Source organism: Rhodamnia argentea, chromosome 8 (assembly GCF_020921035.1).
Source record: "Rhodamnia argentea isolate NSW1041297 chromosome 8, ASM2092103v1, whole genome shotgun sequence".
In the NCBI taxonomy this organism is placed as follows: domain Eukaryota; kingdom Viridiplantae; phylum Streptophyta; class Magnoliopsida; order Myrtales; family Myrtaceae; genus Rhodamnia; species Rhodamnia argentea.
In genome coordinates, this window is record NC_063157.1 from 23,005,709 (window position 1) to 23,025,904 (window position 20,196).

General features: G+C 42.6%; 4 protein-coding genes and 2 pseudogenes across 4 annotated transcripts; 4 read left to right on the forward strand and 2 right to left on the reverse strand.

Annotated features, from left to right (window-relative positions):
• Positions 1-530: 530 nt before the first annotated feature.
• LOC125316323 lies at positions 531-2,685 on the forward strand (annotated as a pseudogene).
• Positions 2,686-5,367: 2,682 nt separating this feature from the next.
• Positions 5,368-8,549, forward strand: LOC115735222 (alpha-L-fucosidase 1-like). The gene is made up of 3 exons (XM_030666344.2): positions 5,368-6,315; positions 6,770-7,006; positions 7,580-8,549. Exons 1-3 carry the CDS (start codon positions 5,699-5,701, stop codon positions 8,346-8,348), a joined length of 1,623 nt encoding a protein of 540 aa, XP_030522204.1. The 5' UTR covers positions 5,368-5,698; the 3' UTR covers positions 8,349-8,549.
• A 549-nt stretch (positions 8,550-9,098) lies between these two features.
• On the forward strand, positions 9,099-10,651 carry LOC115735225 (S-adenosylmethionine synthase 1-like). Its single transcript, XM_030666350.2, has one exon. The coding sequence runs from the start codon at positions 9,352-9,354 to the stop codon at positions 10,525-10,527; it is 1,176 nt and encodes a 391-aa protein (XP_030522210.1). The 5' UTR covers positions 9,099-9,351; the 3' UTR covers positions 10,528-10,651.
• Positions 10,652-10,944: 293 nt separating this feature from the next.
• LOC115735416 (serine carboxypeptidase-like 48) lies at positions 10,945-12,415 on the reverse strand. The gene is made up of 6 exons (XM_048284342.1): positions 12,287-12,415; positions 12,050-12,199; positions 11,843-11,935; positions 11,498-11,741; positions 11,338-11,402; positions 10,945-11,127 (listed from the first exon to the last, which is right to left on the reverse strand). Exons 1-6 carry the CDS (start codon positions 12,413-12,415, stop codon positions 10,945-10,947), a joined length of 864 nt encoding a protein of 287 aa, XP_048140299.1.
• A 3,141-nt stretch (positions 12,416-15,556) lies between these two features.
• LOC115735415 lies at positions 15,557-16,437 on the forward strand (annotated as a pseudogene).
• A 272-nt stretch (positions 16,438-16,709) lies between these two features.
• Positions 16,710-19,868, reverse strand: LOC115735223 (serine carboxypeptidase-like). The gene is made up of 9 exons (XM_030666346.2): positions 19,493-19,868; positions 19,009-19,177; positions 18,525-18,644; positions 18,239-18,382; positions 18,000-18,150; positions 17,795-17,883; positions 17,441-17,699; positions 17,205-17,338; positions 16,710-17,066 (listed from the first exon to the last, which is right to left on the reverse strand). The coding sequence occupies exons 1-9, from the start codon at positions 19,831-19,833 to the stop codon at positions 16,944-16,946; spliced, it is 1,530 nt and encodes a 509-aa protein (XP_030522206.1). The 5' UTR covers positions 19,834-19,868; the 3' UTR covers positions 16,710-16,943.
• Positions 19,869-20,196: the final 328 nt, after the last annotated feature.

Here is a 20,196-nt window from a genome sequence, read left to right on the forward strand (position 1 = left end):
CGGCAATTGTGGGGCCGCGGCAACCGGGGTTGCAGCAAACCCTCGCCGCCCGACCTACATATTATTTTTTTAGCTTTTTTTGCTAAATTTTTTTGCTTATTTCAACCTATTTTAAGTAAACTTTTCATTTTAAAAATTTTCTATTAATTTTTCCTTTTTTAAAATCTCTTTTTTTTTATTTTATTTTGAAGCCCACGTGGACTTCATTTTTCTTTTAAAAAATGCCATTTAAAAATTAATTAAAAATGCCATGTATACAGTATAACCGAAATTTTTATTTGGAGGCACCAAAGTGATTCTTTTTTCTCTCGACTTGGTACTAAAGTGATCCGATTAAAACTTTTGGCATCAAAGTGATCTCCATAGACAACTTTTGGCACTAAAAGTGTACTTTTCCGATGTTGTTCATATTCCCATCGATTAAAAAGCACGGGAGAAGGCCTTCATAATTTGGGTTAGTATTTATTGACAGTTTGGGTTTTAGCTCATGAATAGCTACTGTCTTTTATATATTATCTCTTTCTCTTGTCATGAGCGATGTAACAAAGAGGTGGGAGGTGCTAATTGCAGTGGAATCATCTACTAGATGTAGTCCTAGTTTAAGAGTGAATTAGGATCAAACTCGTGTCATGATTTCTCTTTCTCTCTTTTTCGTTGTGTTTGTGCGTTTAATCCTAACAAACTAAATGTGATTTTATTTGTGGAATGGCTCAATTCCCTTTTCTATTCCAAAGAAAAATTGATGGAACGACAATATTTTGGTACTTTCTAATTGAGGTTAACGCACATCCCCAACGGTTTTGTTGGGTTGGGTTTCCTAGAAACCCAAACTTGAAGCAGGACCATCGAACCTTATCGACAAGTTCATATTGAAGATGTTAATTGCACAAGAGAGTTATCAACCCAAAGGTCAAGTTATCGATTTTACGGTTGTCAATCAGCAACCGAGACATTGATACATAAGTTTCTCATCGATTTTATGACACTCCCTATCGACTACATAATGATTGGAGGTTGTTCTCAGCGATTTCTGTAGATGTTTGGTGATCTTCGACGATAACTATTCGGCTCTCAAGGACGGTGAACGAATTGACATCCAAGTTTTATGAGTATTAATTAAGTTGAAGATTTCAAGGGCCAAAGTTTTAGTTTCCAATTGTTTTAAGGCATTTTCTAGTTCTTATATCTTTATTATGTTTTCTAGTTGTTGTGTCATTAATGTTGGACAGTTCCCATGTCTTTAATGCTTCGTTGATTTTCTAAGTTCTCAAATGTAAGATAATGAATTGAATATGGAGATTATATGAGATTTGTCCCTATGTGAGCAAATATCTACTTCGGCATCTATATCCTTGGAAGTTGAAATCTTCCTTGGTAGTAAGTTAAGAAGCATTGTATCCTCAGCTGTTGATATACTGCAGGCCTTGGTAGTGAACTTCTCCAATTCCGAAGTGCTCTATCATTGGCCGGTGATATTTTATAGGTTTTGGTGGTGAATTTCGTCAATCCGAATCGAGATCCTTGGCTGTGGCGCATCCTGTATGTCTTGGTTTTGATCGTATCGTGTATTTTCATTTACCCATTCGACATCCATTCCATACACTCTCATCTATCCCTACTTCCATCAACATCACTCAATTATATTCGTCCATTCCCATCAGAACCGTTGACATCTCAAATGATAGACACATTTGTGTGCATAAATTTTCTACGCAAGTAATGTCAGCTCCATTTTTCTATAAATAAAAGGCAGTTACTTGATAAAATTACACTCTTTTTGTTATCTACTGATGTTGATTGACATAGAAGATATGCACTCCACACAAAATTTTCATCGCCTCAAAGATAACGTCATTTGCTTACATGATGAGTTGTTTCAATTATTGCTCATCCGATTTTTCACAATTTCTGTAACAATTAACTTCCCAGGATGATGCAATCCATTTATTCTTTCGACAGGAGCGACACGAATATGGTAGACGTGATTAAGCAAGCTTTGGCCAAATTTCTGGTTCACTACTATCCACTTGCAGGGAGATTAGCAAATCACCGGTGACAAAATTACAGATGTAGAAGTTTCACTTTAGGGATCGCACTTAGCCATTTCTTGGCACATGGGGTGTCGGCAATGAATTTTATGGATGCATGGCTCAAATTGCAAGAGGCAAGCCATTGCCCCTCGTCACTTGTTATGATTGAACCCTCTTGAAATCAAGGGTGCCTCCCCCAAATCACGGGTCCTTACGACGAATTTGTTCACACAAGTGATGTATCAAACATGACGGCTTTATATGAGGAACAACCGTTGGTATAAGTTCCATTTCAGGTCTAGGCTAGCAACATCGTTGCCCGACGGATACCTCGGGCACGCCCTGGTCAGTCTCTGCTGTCTCTGTACCATGGGAGAGTTGATCGAGGAGCCAATCTCTGCTTCTGCAACAGGAATATAGAAGGCGATCGAGAGTGTGAGCGACGACTACGTGGTGCATACAGTCGAGGAGCGACTATTATGACATTAATGGATCGGGGGAACTCACTGCGGGCACACTAGTAATATGTTCATGGACGAGGTTTGAGTATGGCTCCATGGACGGGAGAGAGAAGGGCATTGCGGTGGTGTTGGGTTCGCCACCTTCAGCCGTGAATACCTTGGAGAAGCTTGTTTGTGATCTTAATGATGCTTAGTGCACTAACATTGGCAATCCAAACCATTTCTCGAAGCTGTGACCAACGGTAGATGGATCATTGTATCCAAGCGACCGAGTAAAATCCGTCACATCACTTAATAAATCAGTTCTATAAGTTTAGTCGTAATATCTAAGATAATCAGTTGGAATCCTGAGTATATCTTGTGCCTTCCCATGTCATTTCAGTTTTCATTGCCCAAGACCAACTTTAATGAAACGTGATCTTTCTGCTTGCCGTGAAGCTTCAAAAAATTTCCCTTTCATTTCATCCTTAGATGTCGATATTCACCCCCTTCACGGCGCCCCTAGTTGGACGCGGGCTTAGGCAATTACTGCTTTTTACTTTTGGAAATGGCATAAAAGGAATTAATTTGATTCGATGTTGAGCAAGAGAGAGCTTTTCAATAAGCATCATAAAAATTTATCTAACTACTTAATTGAAACTACTTATCAAATGCGAGTTTATCGACATGGATGAAATGATGTCAATTCTTAAGGTTAATAATACTATGAAAAACTCTAAGCTGGTACACATATGACAAATTTACTCCAAATTAATTTTTTTATCGCCAAAAATCTCAAAGTAGTACACTTATGACAAATTTACCGTTTATTAATTTCCATTAAACTGAGTTAATACTACGAAAAACTCCAAATCGATACACCTCTAGCAAATGGAGAGTAAAAACCCAAAATTGGTACACTTGTCATTGGGACATATCATCTAACTCAATAACTTGACAATAAAAATTAACGGGGGATAAATTTATCACAGATATACCAATTTAGGGATTTTGGTAGTCAAAAAATTAGTTTAGGGTAAATTTATCACAGGTGTAGCGGTTTGAGATTTTTCATAGTATTTATCCTAATTCTTATGCCATATATGATATACACATTGTGGTATAGCCAGTCGCACGGATGCCATAAGGATGTGCGCTCATGCTCTACATATAAACCTCGCCATGGTGCCGGCGCAATCTGCCGGACGGACGGCGGAGGACAGCAAGTTCTGCATGCATAAGACAGATGACTGAAGTTATCACCATATTTCTATTTCTTTACTACATGGAAGAGGAGGAACTTAATGTGAGCCCATGTCAGTATGTGGCCTGTAATTAACTATTTTGTGAAGAATATAATGGGCCTCCCTCCCTTAGGGGCAACTCAAAAGCTAGGTGGCGGCTCCTAGAAGAAAGCCCTAGCAGAAAGAGAGATATAATTTTGCCCGTCACGAAAATATTCGATTGTGCCGATAATGAACATATTTTTTATTACCTAGTTATTCCAAACGTTGCAAATAATTATTTTTATTATGAATATTTTTTAAAATATTTTCATGAGAAGAAAAGAGCCTTGATATCTTCGAAACTACATAGTTGGACCAATGTGCTTGGATAATAGCCTGGGGTGATTCTTAAGGCACACATAATAACATTTCTACTTCAAAAATCAACTTATGGTCAAAAGTTAATTTTTTTACTTCTACTCAGAAGTAGAAGTTGATTTCTGATTATAGAAATTCGTTTGGTAGCGGTTGGAAATTTCTAATTCTAAAACATTATTAATAGGAAATATTCTATGAAGAATTATTGTCGGCGGTCGGAAAATTTCTATTTCATTTTTTAACTTTTTAAATTTCATTAAAAAATAATTTTTATTATTAAAAAATATTATTTATTTTTTACTCCGACTACTAGAGACGGCGACTTGGCCGGCGGCGGCGGAGGGCGGTGGTCGACGGTCATGGCCGGCGGCAGGTGGCAGGCTGTCGGCGGCGGGCGATGGGAAGTGGTTGGTGATGGTCGGCGGTTGGCGGTGGTTGCGGGCGGCAATGGTGGTGGTTAGCGGCTGTCAACAGAAGCGGTGGGTATCGGTGGTCGGTGGTGGGCGACGACAGAAGTTAGTGGAGGCAAGCCCGAACGAAAAGAGAGTTAGGACGTAATGAAAAGAAAGTAAGGCGAGCAATACTTTGTGAGGTTTTTTTTTTTTGCCCGCCTCCGCCAACTTCCGTCGTCGCCTATCGCTAACTATCGACACCCACAGCAAAAAAAAAAACCTCATAAAGTACTACTCGCCTCACCTTCTTTTCATTACGCCCTAACATTCTTTTCGATCGGGCCCGCTTTCGCAAACTCCCGTCCCCGCCCACCGCCGACCACAAACACCCACTGTCGTTGTCGACAACCATCGACCACCACCATCGCCAACCACTTGGCCACTGTCCATTACCGCCCACGACCACCGCCGACCACCGGCCGCCCACCGCCCGTCACAGGCCATGATTGCCTACCACCGCCCTTCGCCGGCTGAGTTGCCGTCTCCGGCAATCGGAGTAAAAAAATAAATAATATCTTTTATTTTTAAAAAGTAATTAATATTTTTTAATAATAAAAATTATTTTTTAAAGAAATTTAAAAAGTTAAAATATGAAATAGGAATTTTTCGGTCGCCGATAATAATTTTTCATAAAAGATTTCCTATTAATAAAATTTTAGAAGTAGAAATTTTCAATCGCTACTAAACGAATTTCTATATCAGAAATCAATTTTCAGAGCAAAAGTAGAAAAGTCTACTTTTGCTCGAGAGGAGAACTTGAAAAAAGAATTCTTTAGGAACTTGAGTTTTTTTTTTTTTTTTTGGTCGGATTTAGGAACTTGAGTTCATAACCTCTGATTCCGGTGCTTCTGCAATTCTCTCGGGGATCATTTTTCGCGTGAATCTGTCGTCCCGGCGATCGATCCTTGCTAGGGCTATTGAAGAGGGCCTCACTGCCTCAGACTCTGCTTGTGATTCTGGGATGTCTGCGTTTCACTGACCGGTCAATGGAAACGAGGTTGCCTTCCAACGTGTCGACTGGCTTGACTTCGCCGGAACCAAACACCGGTCGGCCTCTCCAATGGAGGATCGAGTGGGGACAACGACTGAGCAACGCACATACCCAACTCGCCATGACTGACCACCTCCTCTGATCTCTCTCTGTCTCTCTTTAGCGACGACATCAGCGAACAATGAAGAAGAAGACGATGACCTCACGATATGCGAGATCCATTTCTCCAAACACATTCTTGAGCCTCTTCACACTATCAATCTCTCTCTTTTCTTCTTCTTCTTCTTCTTCTTCTTCTCTTTGCGATTGTCTCGTCCAATCCGCTGACTCAACCCCGACACCTCCACCACTCCCGGTTCTGCCCATACCCACCTCGCGGCAGCTCCAATGGCAGTCCTCCTCCATGGCCCTCTTCCTCCACTTCGGACCCAACACCTTCACCGACTCCGAGTGGGGCTCCGGCCACGCGGACCCCTCCGTCTTCCACCCCACCAGTCTCGACGCTGCCCAGTGGGTCGGCGTAGCGAAGCAAGCCGGGTTCTCGCGCGTGATCCTCACCGCCAAGCACCACGACGGCTTCTGCCTGTGGCCGAGCGAGTACACGGACTACTCCGTGCGGTCGAGCCCGTGGCGGGGCGGCAGTGGCGACGTGGTCGCGGAACTCGCTTGCGCTGCGAGGGACGCCGGCGTCGGGTTGGGGCTATACCTCTCGCCGTGGGATCGGCACGAGCCGTCCTATGGACGAACGGTGGAGTACAATGAATTCTACATGGGACAGATGGCTGAGCTGCTCACCAGGTGAAAAGAACTTGAAATTGCTGTTCAATTTTGCAGGATTTTGCTCATTTCTGCGCTTTGCATAGTCGTATTGGTAGTGTTCTGGTTATTAATTTGCCAGTGGGGATGTCGTTTTAGCTATCCGATTCGGGTTTATCGGTGATTCTGATTGCTTTTTCTTGATTTGAATGCTTCTCTCAAATGAGTACTCCATTCAAAATTAGAATTTTGTCCTTCTAAAGAGTTCTATACACTTGATGTTGTGATCTTCATGAATGAAATTTCAGTGTTCTCTTTTCATTTCGCAGCTCTGTGCTTGTTTGTGTCAAGACACTTGATTCTTAGGAAAGTGCTTGAAGATGAACTTGCAGATTCTTTGCTGGAATGTCTTGTTTTGGGCCGATTATCTCAATATTGAGAGTTCGTTGTTATATCTGCTGAAGCTTTCAGGTTAATGTGCTGTGGAATTATGCAGATACGGGGAGATTAAGGAGGTGTGGTTAGACGGTGCCAAAGGGGAGGGAGAGAAGGACATGGACTATTACTTTGAGAGTTGGTTTAGTCTAATTCGCCAGCTTCAGCCCGGGGCTGTCATTTTTTCTGATGCGGGTCCAGACACCAGGTGGATCGGGGACGAGGCTGGCGTTGCCGGGTCAACTTGCTGGTCTCCATTCAATAGGAGTAACGCCAAGATTGGTGGAACTGATCCTCAGTGAGTTCCATTTCTAGCTTCTGTTCTATATCTCAGTTTAATGGGGTACCATTCCAAAGAAAAGAAACAGAGTGATGCTTACATTTTGGTTACTAATTCTGCATGCTTACTATTACCCAGTTTAGAAGGCAAGAAGGAAGGTCAAATGACCAGTGAATCAGTTCTTGCCTTAAAAAAGAAACCTTTTGCTCTCGACAGGGAATTTCGTCTGTTCAAATATCATCTCAATCTCACCGGTTTAGGATAGTAGAGCCAAGAGTAGATTGAATTTGTCAATTTTTTGATAAAGTGGAGAAAAAGAACTAGAAAAAGGCCATTCTTTTTCATGACAAACCATGGGAGTCTTTAACAATTTTCAGACTGTCTTTACCTAGTGACTTCACATCGTGGAAGATAGTTGCTTGACGCCTAATTTCTGTTTCTTTGGTAAGTGGTAGTTAGATTGTTGTGGATATGAGAGAGATTCCTTCATCCAATTAGGTCCACCTTTCCCGCTCTTCATTGCTTTCCTCCTACGAAAGCCATTAAAAAGTTCTAACTTCTTGGTGCTGAATTGCTAATTACATAAACCAGATACTCGAGGAGTGGAGACCCGGTCGGGCAAGACTGGGTGCCAGCTGAGTGTGATGTCTCCATCAGACCCGGTTGGTTTTGGCATGCCTCAGAAGTTCCTAAGTCTGCGACAACCCTTCTCGACATCTATTACAATTCTGTTGGAAGAAACTGTCTATTGTTACTGAACGTACCTCCAAACTCCTTGGGTCTCATATCCGAAGAAGACGCACAAGTGCTTCAAGAATTTAATGAGCTTCGGAGGTCAATATTCGACGAAAATCTCGCCAAGAGTGCTAGTCTGAGTGCCAGCAGTACCCGAGGTGGGATGATGAACAATTCCCATTTCGGCCCGGACAATGTTCTCAAAGAGTGTATCTACAGCTATTGGGCACCTGAGGAGAGTCAGTCAGACTGGACATTACATCTAAGGTTTCAGGAGAAGGTGAAGTTCAATGTTCTGCAAGTGCAAGAGCCGATCCAATTAGGCCAGCGGGTTATACAGTTCCATCTTGAGACCCTCGAAAACGGAGATGAATGGAGACAAGTGATCAATGGCACCACGGTGGGATACCAGAGGCTCCTGCAATTTCCTATGCTTGAAACGCAGGAGTTGAGGTTGGTGATCGACAAATCTCGGGGTGACCCTCTTATCTCTTATTTGGGGATCTACCTAGATTGCTTTTCGATTTTGACAGAAACTCCTTCTAATACTTCTCAAACACATGCAAATGGAAGTTGGGTGATTATGAAAACCACCCGCGACAATCATCTCTCAGCCACATTGTAGAGTATGTAAAGCGAAAGCCCATCTCATTCCATATATGAAGATACAATCCACACGGCATCTGCTGAATTCGTGATCGAGAGTGTTGTTCTGGAAGTTTAGTCTTCTTTTGCTGAGAAATAATACGATCTGTATACGGATGGTCATGTTCTTTGAATTACTACATTCTGGAAATATGGATTACTCTCGGATTCATCATCCCTCTGTCCAAGTTTCCTGATTGGATTTTTTGTCTACAACAATGGTGTTTCTAGTTCATCGGCTCATTGTCTCCGCTATCACGAATAGCGGGCACTGTCATTACGATATTCATAATTGATATTTTGATAGACTCAAAATTATATAGCCATTTTTTTTTCAGAAATGTCACATTTTATTTCGAAACAAACGGAGCTTAGTTTCATATTGATTTAATTTTGCTTTATAATCCACCGTGCAAAAAGATGCATGAACTACCTTTATTATTATTCTTTTACTAACTCAATATGAGACAACCTATAAATTAAAATTACCAACTTTACAATGATAGCGTGCCTATAATCTTGCAAAGGTGTTTACTTTGTTGACTAAACTAACTTTAAAATTACACGTTAATGATTTTTCTCACGAAGTTTTAGATATATATCTCAACACTCTTGAATCATGTTGGAATTTTTTTATCATTTAACGTTAGTTTTTGTTCTTGAAGGTATTTCGAATTTTCGATAAGTAATATCGTGATTACTCCAAAGAAAAAAAAAAACAGCTCTAGATATTCTTCCGAACATTCTCGTACGAGAAAGCTGGATCTTGAAAGCCCCGACTGGAAAGAAAGGCCGAGAGCGAGTCAAGCGAGAAGACCGTTTCAAATTCTTGGTTTCGCTTCAACAAACTCGCCCTTCATATGCGGGACGTTTCATCAAACACCCCCCCTCGACCATCTCTCGCTCCTCTGTTTTCCTGATCTTCCACTCAAATTTTCCGCTTGCCCCAGACTCTGCAAATCCTTCCCTAGTTTCACAGCGCGATGGAGACTTTTCTATTCACCTCCGAGTCTGTCAATGAAGGCCACCCCGACAAGATCTGCGACCAAGTCTCCGATGCTATCCTCGATGCCTGCTTGGAGCAAGACCCGGAGAGCAAAGTTGCCTGTGAGACGTGTACCAAGACGAACATGGTCATGGTGTTCGGGGAAATCACCACCAAGGCTAAGGTCAATTATGAGAAGATCGTTCGCGACACGTGCCGCGGTATTGGGTTCACCTCGGCCGACGTTGGCCTTGACGCCGACAAATGCAAAGTCCTAGTCAATATCGAACAGCAGAGCCCCGACATTGCTCAAGGCGTACATGGAAATCTGACGAAGAAACCTGAGGAGATTGGGGCCGGAGACCAAGGTCACATGTTCGGTTACGCCACGGATGAAACTCCCGAGCTTATGCCGTTGACTCACGTCCTAGCCACCAAGCTCGGAGCCAAGCTGACCGAAGTGAGGAAGAACAAGACGTGCCCGTGGCTGAGACCTGATGGGAAGACCCAAGTGACGGTGGAATACCGTAACGATGGGGGAGCCATGGTCCCTCTCAGGGTCCATACGGTCCTAATCTCGACTCAGCATGACGAGACCGTCACCAATGAGCAGATTGCCAAGGACTTGAAAGAACATGTGATCAAGCCCGTGATCCCACCTCAGTATCTCGACGACAAGACGATTTTCCACCTCAACCCCTCGGGGCGTTTCGTGATCGGCGGGCCCCATGGCGATGCAGGCCTCACCGGGAGGAAGATAATCATCGACACTTACGGTGGTTGGGGCGCTCATGGTGGTGGCGCTTTTTCGGGCAAGGACCCAACCAAGGTCGACCGCAGTGGCGCCTACATTGTTAGGCAAGCTGCAAAGAGTGTGGTAGCTTCTGGGCTTGCTCGACGCTGCATTGTGCAGGTTTCTTATGCCATCGGTGTCCCCGATCCGTTATCCGTGTTCGTAGATACTTACAAAACCGGCAAGATTCCAGACAAGGACATTTTGGCATTGATCAAGGAGAAATTCGATTTCAGGCCAGGAATGATCTCTATCAATCTTGATCTGATGAGAGGAGGCAACTTCAGGTATCAGAAAACAGCAGCGTACGGGCATTTTGGACGTGACGACCCAGATTTCACCTGGGAGACAGTGAAGCTTCTCAAACCTGGCAAGGCATAGAGCTTTTGCCTTCACCTGGTCACCTTGTTATTCCTGAATGATTTCTGCTTTCACTTTGGATTTTGTGTCTCTGCCCTATTCTTGGTATTAATGGAAGGCAAAAGAGAGGGAACCTTGAATTGAAGTCAGCAGAGGAGGGGAGATTATCCATAAAAAGAAACTTCAGATGACCTCATTCTTTCATTTGTTCATGTCACTGTGTTCTTTTCCTTTTTCTACTTGATAAATAATAGATTGCAGATCACTTTGGATTTGTACACCAGGTCGAATTTCACATATTGGTTTATGCTTATCTATATGAGTATGATGTGTGCCCCGTCCAGTCTCTCAACTCTTCTTCTGCAGCTAGATAAGGCATGTGATGCTCTCAAGATAAGTCCGAGGAAAATGTCGGGTGCTGTCGGCACTCTCCTTTCATTAAGTAGCAATCTCGCTGTCTGCACAAGCCACAGCGACTTTGCCCGCCATCAAGCTCTTTAGCATTTGGGGATCAGCTTTATCTGCTCCACCATGGCGACATTTGTCCGCCATCCAGCTCTTTATCATATGTAGAGCAGCTTTCGGCTGATCCATCGGAACCATGTGCCCAGCATCATGAACCTGCATTTCATCACACAGCCAGAATTGAACTTACAATTTGCCTCTCTCATCTTTATAAGTTTGGAGTGCGTGCATGCTTGCAAGTTGCGATTCTGTGTGCTTCTTTGAGAGAGAGAGAGAGAGAGAGAGAGAGCAGGAGACCTTCAAGAAAGCAAGTCGGTCCGTGGCTTTTCACCAATCCTGCCTGGGCGCCATCGACAACAATGGAACAGTTGGAGATGTCCCAAACTGATTCTGACCAGACCACTCCATGGCATGAACACAGTTGGAGTTTCCTGCTCAAATTAACATCAGGAAAGACATGTCATTCACCAGGTAATGTTCCGTATGATCCTATCTAGTGTCCACCAACTTGAAAGATCGGGTTTACCAAGCCAATTACAGATGAGATCATATTCACCGGCATAGATGAGCACCTTCAGCCCGTCCTCAAGATGCGCGGGGATACCTGCTTCGAGATTCTTCATCCAATCCTGGAAGATCGCTTCGTACACGGCCCTGCTGCACGTCACAAGCTCTATATCCCCAACCCCTAGAGCATCTCTGACCGTCTTTTGGTTCAGGAATGTCTCCATGTTTAAGAAGTCAGAGCACCAGTGCCCCTCCTCACAGCTCTTTCGTATATCATAGTACAGCAGGCCAATCATCAACATGTCATATTCAAGGGAATCAAACGTTAATTTCAGGAAGCTTCTGTCAAGGGAAAAACAGATACATTGATTTTCCCAGTATTGTGCTTGATCTTACTGAAAATACCGATGCAAGGGGGAAATGTGAACCCACAGGTATCTCCACCCTTGGTTGGTAGCTGCACATAATTTGCAAAGATTAATAGTATAGTCTCCGCTTTCAGAAAGAAAAAAGACGGCTTCTCGAATGTTTTTATGAAGCATAAACAGAGATTCAGGACCAAAAAAGATACCCACTGTTGAACCACCTGTTTGCATTTTGGGAACAAAGTGTCAATGCTGTCATGATCGGACTGCGTGATTAACCCCATGTTTAGAGCATAATCTGCGTATGCTCCATACTGGATCTGAAGATCGGTTAGGCCATTACCAATTGCAAACCCCTGTTCGTGATTCAGAAGTTAGCCATGTCAAAAGAAAGGACAAGTTAACATGTCATAGCGAGAAATTACCATACAAACATGAAGTACCTTCAGGTTTATATGAATTCCTTCCTTTGCCTTGTGCCCTTGGTGAACACGATCAGCAAAAGCGGGGAGGACAATATCGCGCCAATGGACCATGAAACGCCCAATGTATTCGACAACTCCTACTACCATGTGCTCCTGAACGGAGAGGGATTAGTCAACTCTGACCATGAATTGTATTTGAGCGTCTTGGCCATTCGGACCAAGAAGCAGTGAAGCAGTAAGTGCACGAGACGGCGGCTATTTTCCAGCAGTTCTCCGAGTCCATGGCTGGGCAAGGCTCGCCTCGCTAGATTTGGGCTGGCGAGCCTCACTCGGCCACTGCGAGGTCGACCTCGCCGGCTATCCTCTGGCCAGTAGCTGGCTGGACGGACAGAGGTAGAAGAGGGAAGGGGAAGAAAAGAAAAGAAAAAGAAAAAGAAAGGATAAGAAAAAAAAGTTCAAAATACTAAAATATTTGATCATGGGCCAGCCAATTCGTTGGATAGATTGAATTGACGCAATTACAAAAAAATTTAGGATTGAATTGGCAAAATATAGTTTAGGACTGAACCGATACAATTGTAGTAGGTTTAAGATTTTTTTTATAATTTTCTCCTAAATTGAAAAAATTTCAAAAGGCTTAGAATCGAATTAACACAAGCGAAAAGCTTAGGACTAAATTGACAAAATTTTAGCAGGTTTTATGATTAAATTGGCACAATTGAAAAGTTTATGACTAAACTGGCTACTATCTAATCGGTTTTGGACTTTTTGGACAATTTTCATGAGTTCTAATTACTTATATTTTTGAATCATCAAGTTACTTCACGTATTTAAGCTTGCTGGCTGTTATGATGTAGGTCGATTTTATGCTCTCTTTTTTTTATCCAAAAGATACCTCCCATTTGATTGAAATTTACGAGGCCTTACACAAAAAAACCATAAAAGGGCATCTAAACTTAAAAGATCCCAAAGAGCTTGGGGCGGCTTGACTAACCATGAAAAAGACAGACTGTCAGAAAAAAGAGATTTTTTGATCCAATATGCTACTCTATTTGCGGATCTGTAACAATGGGCCAGAGAAACATAGTGGAGATGGGCCAGTCGGGTCAAGGCTTCGTCGATTAGAGGCTCTATATCCCAACGCACGTGCGTCTTCTTCAGAATCTGGTTGATCGCTCAGTGATAAAGGAGGTAGACTGTTTGGAAAAACACGTGCTCATTGTTGTATAAGTTTTTGTTTTTTTTTTAAGTTGTTTGATTTCTTTCAATTAGCATTTTGCTTCTGCGGTGTTATACAGATTGCTACTTACAAGCGAAGACTATTTCCATGTCCCGGACAATCATTTAGAGCTAGGACTCTGTACTTCTCCACTTGCTTCATTTTTCTATGTTCTTTAAGTTACTCACTTAAGTTTTAAGAGTTACTTTACATAATGTGGTGGGGAAATTTTGCTATTACCTTCCCAGTTTTCAATGTTATATTTAATTGATTGTGCTCCCACATTAATGATATATCGACATTTAAATTACATCAACGTTAAATTACGCACATTAATTTTACGTGATAACATTTTCGCCCAATAACCGTCTTGATGAGAGACAATTATCTATAAGAGACGGACGTCGGTTTAAATGAGTTGTCTAAGCCAAACCTCCTACGTCGGTTTTTAAAAGAGCGATTACGACGTTTTTTTAAAGTAGTCGGTTTCTCTTATTTGAGAACGACATACTTCGCTTCAGCAGTCGAATTCCCGATGATCTCGACAATGCAACAGCTCTAAAGTACTTCGACATTTCGGAGAATTCCTTTGAGACCAACTTGCCTGATAACATATGGGGCGCGCCTATGTTGCAAGTTCTCTTGGCAAGTTCGTCCAACCTCACTAGCAAGATTCCCAACTTCATTGGGTGCAAAAGTGTGCACAAGATTGAATTAGGAGGGAATTCACTAAATGGTATCCTTCCTTGGAACATGAGCCACTGCGAAAAGCTTCTCTCTCTCAACTTAAGTAGGAACATGCTGACAGGTGTTATTCCTTGGGAGATATCCGCGCTTCCTTCAATCACCAGTTTCAACAGGTCCAATTTTCAGTTCCAAGTGAAGATTCACTCGGGAACCGGACCAGTTTTGAAACCGGTTCTTAACTACAATGAAAACAACATAATTTTTCTAAGTTGAGTTTAGCTCCGCCTCGCATCATTTGTTTCTTCTCCATTTTTGGTCGCCTCTTTCTCTATTCTTTGAAGCAATATTTTTATAGATGAATGGAGAATGGAGTTTAAAATTTATTTTGATGAATGAGGAACAAGGTTTTATAATTTATATTTCATGTTACGTGTTTGAACTTTTTATTGTTTGTAATTGTACATGGCAACGTGTTTGAACTTTTTATTGTTTATAATTGTACGTGACCACGTGTTTGGTGAATAGAGATGTATGTTATCATCTTTTACTCTAAGTCATTTTATTTTATTTTATTTTTATCATACTTTGAGTCATTTAGTTGCACATATTATTTTGTTGTAAAAAATAAAATAAAAAATGGGAAAAATAGGTTCTCAAGAAGACCCCGAAACCGGATCAAAAAAACAAGATAGGTTCTAAAATCTATTCCGGAAAGACAGGGTAGATTCTTCCAAGTTCCAAAAACCGAGAACCGATTATAACAAAGTAAGTTCTAGATTCTATCTCTGGAACCTATCCTCCTTAGAATCGATCACTCATAATATTGATCACACACTTACATCTTTTTTTTACGTGGGACGAGGCACTTTTATGTTTGTTTTATAAATAAACTACCAACAAGCTGGTGAAGCCGGCGGGTCCCTGTGGATCCTCGGTTACAAAAATAAAAAATAAAAAATACCAACAAGAACTTCCTTGTGTGTTGATGGAATCAAACTAAAAAGCTATTTCTTTCTCCTAGTAATTACATTGAACATGTATCAAAATTCAGGAACCACATCAAACAATTTTAAAGTTCGGGGCTCACATTGCACATTAGGCTAAAGTCCATTGATAATATTGAACAAATTAAAAGTTCGGAGACCATATTACATATTTGACCAAAGTTTATGTTTTTTTTTTTTTTTGGTCCAAACCAAAGTTCATGGTTCATTTGCCTCATTTTCCCCATGTTTTTGGATTTTGGGAGAACTAGAACTAATCTCGAACGATTGGCGTAATTGGTGCTCGATTACTTTTATGTTTTCCCGTCCTTAAAGGCAGGATCTGCAAATTCTGCTTTTTTAACAGAGGTGTACTTGGACACTCTACGCAAGATTCCAATGAACGGTTTTTGGAACCTCACATGTTTCTGTCCAAAGAAACCTGAGGACCAAGGTCACATGTTCGGTCACGCTAAAGATGAAACACCAGAGCTTATGCCATTGACTCACGTCCTCCGGTCCTCGCCACTAAACTCGGAGCCAAGCTGGCTGACTGAAGTGGGGAAGAACAAAACATGCCCGTGGCTGAGACCTGATGGGAAGACCCAAGAGACGGTGTCGGGCTGTTGCCATGGTCCCTCTGAGGGGTCCATATAGTCCTAATCTCGACTCAGCATGACGGGACCATTGCCAATGAGCAGATTGCGAAGGATTTGAAAGACCAGTGTGATCAAGCCCGTGATTCCACCTCGGCATCACGATGACATGACGACTTTCCACCGCGACCCTTCGGGGCGTTTTGTGATCGGTGGGCCCCATGATGATGAGGGCCTCCCTGGGAAGGCGATAGTTATCGTCACTTACGGCTGGTTGGGGTGCTTATGGTGGTGGTGCTTTTTCAGGCAAGGAACCAAAGTTGACCGGCGCCTACATTGTTGGGCAAGCTGCAAAGGGTGCAGTAGCTTCTGGGCTCGCTCGACGCTGCATTTTGCAGGTTTCTTGTGCCATTGGCATTCTCGAGCCGGTATCTCAGCTTGTAGACACTTGATTAAACTAGGAAGATTCCCGACAAGGAGAATCTGGCATTGATGAAGGAGAATTTTTATTTCAGGCCAGGAGCGATCTCTATGAGTCTTGATCTGATGAGAGGAGGCAACTTCAGGAATCCAAAAACAGGGGCAAATGGGCATTTCGAACCTGATGATCCAGATTTCACCTGGGAGACAGTGAAGCTTCTTAAACCTCTCAAACTTCAGGTATTCAAAATCATAGAGCTTTGACTTCCTCTGGTCACACTTTAATCCTGAAAGATTTCTGATTTTGTGTTTATGTTCTATTCGTGGTACTTGGTAGCGGATTCTCAAATAGTTTTCCACCGACTTCGCTCAGATTGATGGAAGACGAAACAGAGGAATTCCTGAATTGTGCTCATGTTCTATTTGATTATGATGTTTGGCCCATATAATCAACTCTTCTTCTGAAGCTAGAAAAGGCATGTCGTGTGCCACGCTAAGAATCATGCATTCGAGTTATGCAGGGCTAACTGATCGGCTTGTTTGGAACAAGAAGTTTCCGTCGATTTGGCGCATTTGAAACGTAACATACAAGTGTACTGTGTAAATCTGTAGTATTGAATTGACTTAAAAACTAGCTATCTTCTATTGTTTGCCTATCGTTTCTTTTTTCCTCGAACTTTTCTTGTATCTTGTACTCTGGGGAAGTACATGGTTCATGTCCAACGTCAATGAACAAGACATAAATGTCGGGTACTGTGGGCACTCTCCGTTCATGAAGGAGCAATCTCGCTATCTGCACCAGCCATGGCAACTTGGCCTGCCATCCAGCTCTTTAGCATCTGTAGTGCAGCTTTCGGCTGATCCATCGGAACCATGTGCCCCGCATTATGAACCTGCATTTCAACGCGCGGCCAGAATTGAAATCATAATTTGCACCTCTCATCTTTGAAGTATGTTGTGTGTGAGTGCGCTGGCACATTGCAAGTTTGCGTGTGCACGCACTTCTGTCATAGAGAGAGAAAGAGAGAGACCTTCAAGAAAGTAAGTGGTCCATGGCTTTTCATCAATCCTGCCTCAGCACCATCGACAACATATGGCACGGTAGCAGATGTTCCAAACTGCTTTTGACCAAACCACTCCATGGCATGAACCCAGTTGGAGTTCCCTGCTCAAATTAACATCAGGAAGCGCATGTCATTCACCAGTTAGTGTTCCGTTTGATTCTGTCTAGTGTCTACCAACTGGAAAGTTTGGGGGTTGCTCTCACCGAGCCAATTACAGATGAGATCATATTCACCGGCGTAAATGAGCACCTTCAGCTCATCCTCAAGAAGGGCAGGGATACCCGTTTCGAGATTCTTCATCCAATCCGTGAGCATGGCATCATACACAGTGCTGCTGCACGACACGAACTCTATATTCCCAACCCCTAAAGCATCTCTCACAGTCTTTTGGTTCAGGAATGTCTCCAGGTTTGAGAAGTTGTAGCACAGGTCGCCCTCACAGATCTTTCTAATATCATAGTACTGCAGGCGAATCATCAACATGTCAAATTCACTGTAATGAATGATCAAATTCGGAAAGCTTCTGTGAAGGGAAAAATAGTCTGTCCATGCCATACATTGATGTCCCCGGCAATGTCCATGATCTTATTGAAAATACTGGTGCAATCTTCATATGAAGTCACACAAGCATTTCCACCCTGGGTAGCTGCACATAATATGCAAGTTCTCATAGTAAAATCTCTGCTTTTAGAGAGAGAAAAGAGAGAGGTTCTTGGATGTTTATATGAAGCATAAATAGAGATTTAGGACCAAAAACGATACCACACTGTTTAATTGCCTGTTTGCATTCGGGGAGCATTTCGTTTATGCTGTCGTGGTCGGACTGTGTGATTAACCTCATGTATAGAGCATAATCTGTGTATGCTTCATACTGGATCTCAGGATCGGTTAGGCCATTGCCAATTGCAAACCCCTGCCCGAGATTCAGAAGTTAACTATGTCAAGAGAAAGAACAAGTTACTATTGTCCTAGCAAAAAGTTACCACACAAACAAGAAATACCTTCAGGTTTATGTGAATTCCTTCCTTTGCCTTGTTCCCTTGGTGAACACGAGCAGCAAAAGCAGGAATGTAGTGCCCAGCGTACGACTCTCCGGTTATGTAAAAATCGTTCTTGACAAGTTCAGGATGTGCTGCAAAGAACGCCTGAACACCGTGGTGAAAGACTAGTCCAACATATGCTTAAATTCTTATCTTGAAAAGTGCCGAACTGAAAATTGGCTACGCAAAAGTAGTCAGTTTCATGTAAATCAGGCACCCGGGTTATGATCAATGAGCGCGTGTATACCTGCAAGAAGTCGTACAAGTCATTGCTGACACCCTGCTCGTCATGCCGAACGTCACGCTCATCAGAGGAGTAACTAAAACCGGTACCAGTAGGCTGGTCGACAAAGATGAGATTCGACACCTGCAGGGGGGAAAACCATTACAAACGCATCGAATGTAAGGCTCACGATCATCACACACAACTATTAGTTTGTCAAAACAAGCTTGGAAATTTGTCTCCTAGCTGGCTATCGAATGCGATAGCGACAGCAGAAGTCAGCGATTGTTTTTCAAGAAATAAGACTAAAACCAAATCGACCAACATCATACATAATTATGTCAAGGAAGAAAACAACAGAAAAGAGTCGGAGGACGACCAGGCGAACGACGCCAACATTGAATTATTCAAAAAGGTAACAGAACAAAGAGAAAGTTCATAGGATGATGCAACGTTCTTGGGAGGATTAATTATGATTAATAATGCTGTGGATCTGTCAATCACTCACCTTGTCCCAACCGTAATCATTCCACACCAGAGACAAGTTGTTGGCAATGTGGAAAGGGCCGTTCTCATAGAACAGTGCCAATTCACTGCCACAACCAGGCCCTCCGGTTAACCAAATCACCACCGGGTCATTCGTGCTGCTCCGTGATTCGAAGAAGAAGTAGAACATCCTGAAAAAATCGGACGAAAAACAGGACAAAGAATTATGACCAGAACTCGATGAATTGTAAGGTGCCGAATCTCGTTTGGCTCTCTCGAATCGAAGAAACAGATCAAGAATGAAAATTGCTTGGTGGGTTTTCCTGACTGTATTCTGTTAACTTCTCATCCATTAATTTTCCTACCATCTAGTCCTACCAAGATAAGTACAACAGGCGTATCTAAATGCTCGTAGAACATCATATTTAAGTACTATACAAATGAAAATCGTATTCTACATCAGGAACATTAAAAACAGTCTATCCTAGTTAATACCAAGGCCCCACCTTGCTGCATGGGAGTGCGGAAGCCGGTAATACCCGGCATGGTGACCGAGGTCCTGAATGGACGACCCGGACTTGCCAAGAAGCGGGAGCTGAAAGCGCCTCTCGACAATCTTCCCACGTGAAGCCAAAGAAGAAGGATCGACATCACCGGTTTCTATATTGACAGTTTCTTTGGGGAACAAATTGAGCCCTCTGATGAGCCTCTCCGCTCGCGTCCTCGGCGAAAAGTCGGCGGTCAAAGGCAACACCTTTGACGGCGATGCAGTTGAGAAGGGTGAAGTGGAGAAGAAAAGGAGGAGAGAGAAGAGAAAGCTGTGTTTGGAGAGAGAAGTTGATGCCATTGTTAAGACTTTGAAGCTTATGAGGAGGAGGAGGAGGAGGAGGAGGAGGATGAGGATAGGTGATGACCAATCGTGGGGGCTTTTATAGTGTGTGATGTTCAAGGACGTGCTTGGTAAGGCTCCGGGAAAATGCGGCTTACATAGAGAGAGAGAGAGAGAGAGGTATGTTTGTCTGCTTTTCTTCATGTGTCTTTTCTGTTCCCCCTGTATTTGTTGCTTTATTACGACAGATTGAACTGAGACAGAGGTGGTGTGGTTATGTCCGTTTCCAAATGAATTGTATTTGCACGAAAATGAAAAGAATACCTTAAAAGTTGTGATATGATATGAATATGATCCCAGCTCATCATGTAATTGGAAAGG

Bases quoted from the DNA above. Each gene is read 5' to 3' on its own strand.
- LOC115735223 (XM_030666346.2), bottom strand. From the start codon at position 19,833: ATGGCATCAACTTCTCTCTCCAAACACAGCTTTCTCTTCTCTCTCCTC. The intron at 18,151-18,238 runs GTATTTCTTGTT...AATCTCGGGCAG, and splicing joins GAATTCACATAAACCTGAAG to GGGTTTGCAATTGGCAATGG. The intron at 17,700-17,794 runs GTATGGCATGGA...ATTCGCCTGCAG, and splicing joins ACATTGCCGGGGACATCAAT to TACTATGATATTAGAAAGAT.
- LOC115735225 (XM_030666350.2), top strand. From the start codon at position 9,352: ATGGAGACTTTTCTATTCACCTCCGAGTCTGTCAATGAAGGCCACCCC.
- LOC115735416 (XM_048284342.1), bottom strand. From the start codon at position 12,415: ATGGTAGTAGGAGTTGTCGAATACATTGGGCGTTTCATGGTCCATTGG. The intron at 11,742-11,842 runs GTATCTGTTTTT...GATATACGAAAG, and splicing joins ACAATACTGGGAAAATCAAT to AGCTGTGAGGAGGGGCACTG. The intron at 11,403-11,497 runs GTAAACCCGATC...TAATTTGAGCAG, and splicing joins TCTCATCTGTAATTGGCTTG to GAAACTCCAACTGTGTTCAT.
- LOC115735222 (XM_030666344.2), top strand. From the start codon at position 5,699: ATGAAGAAGAAGACGATGACCTCACGATATGCGAGATCCATTTCTCCA. The intron at 6,316-6,769 runs GTGAAAAGAACT...GGAATTATGCAG, and splicing joins ATGGCTGAGCTGCTCACCAG to ATACGGGGAGATTAAGGAGG. The intron at 7,007-7,579 runs GTGAGTTCCATT...TACATAAACCAG, and splicing joins ATTGGTGGAACTGATCCTCA to ATACTCGAGGAGTGGAGACC.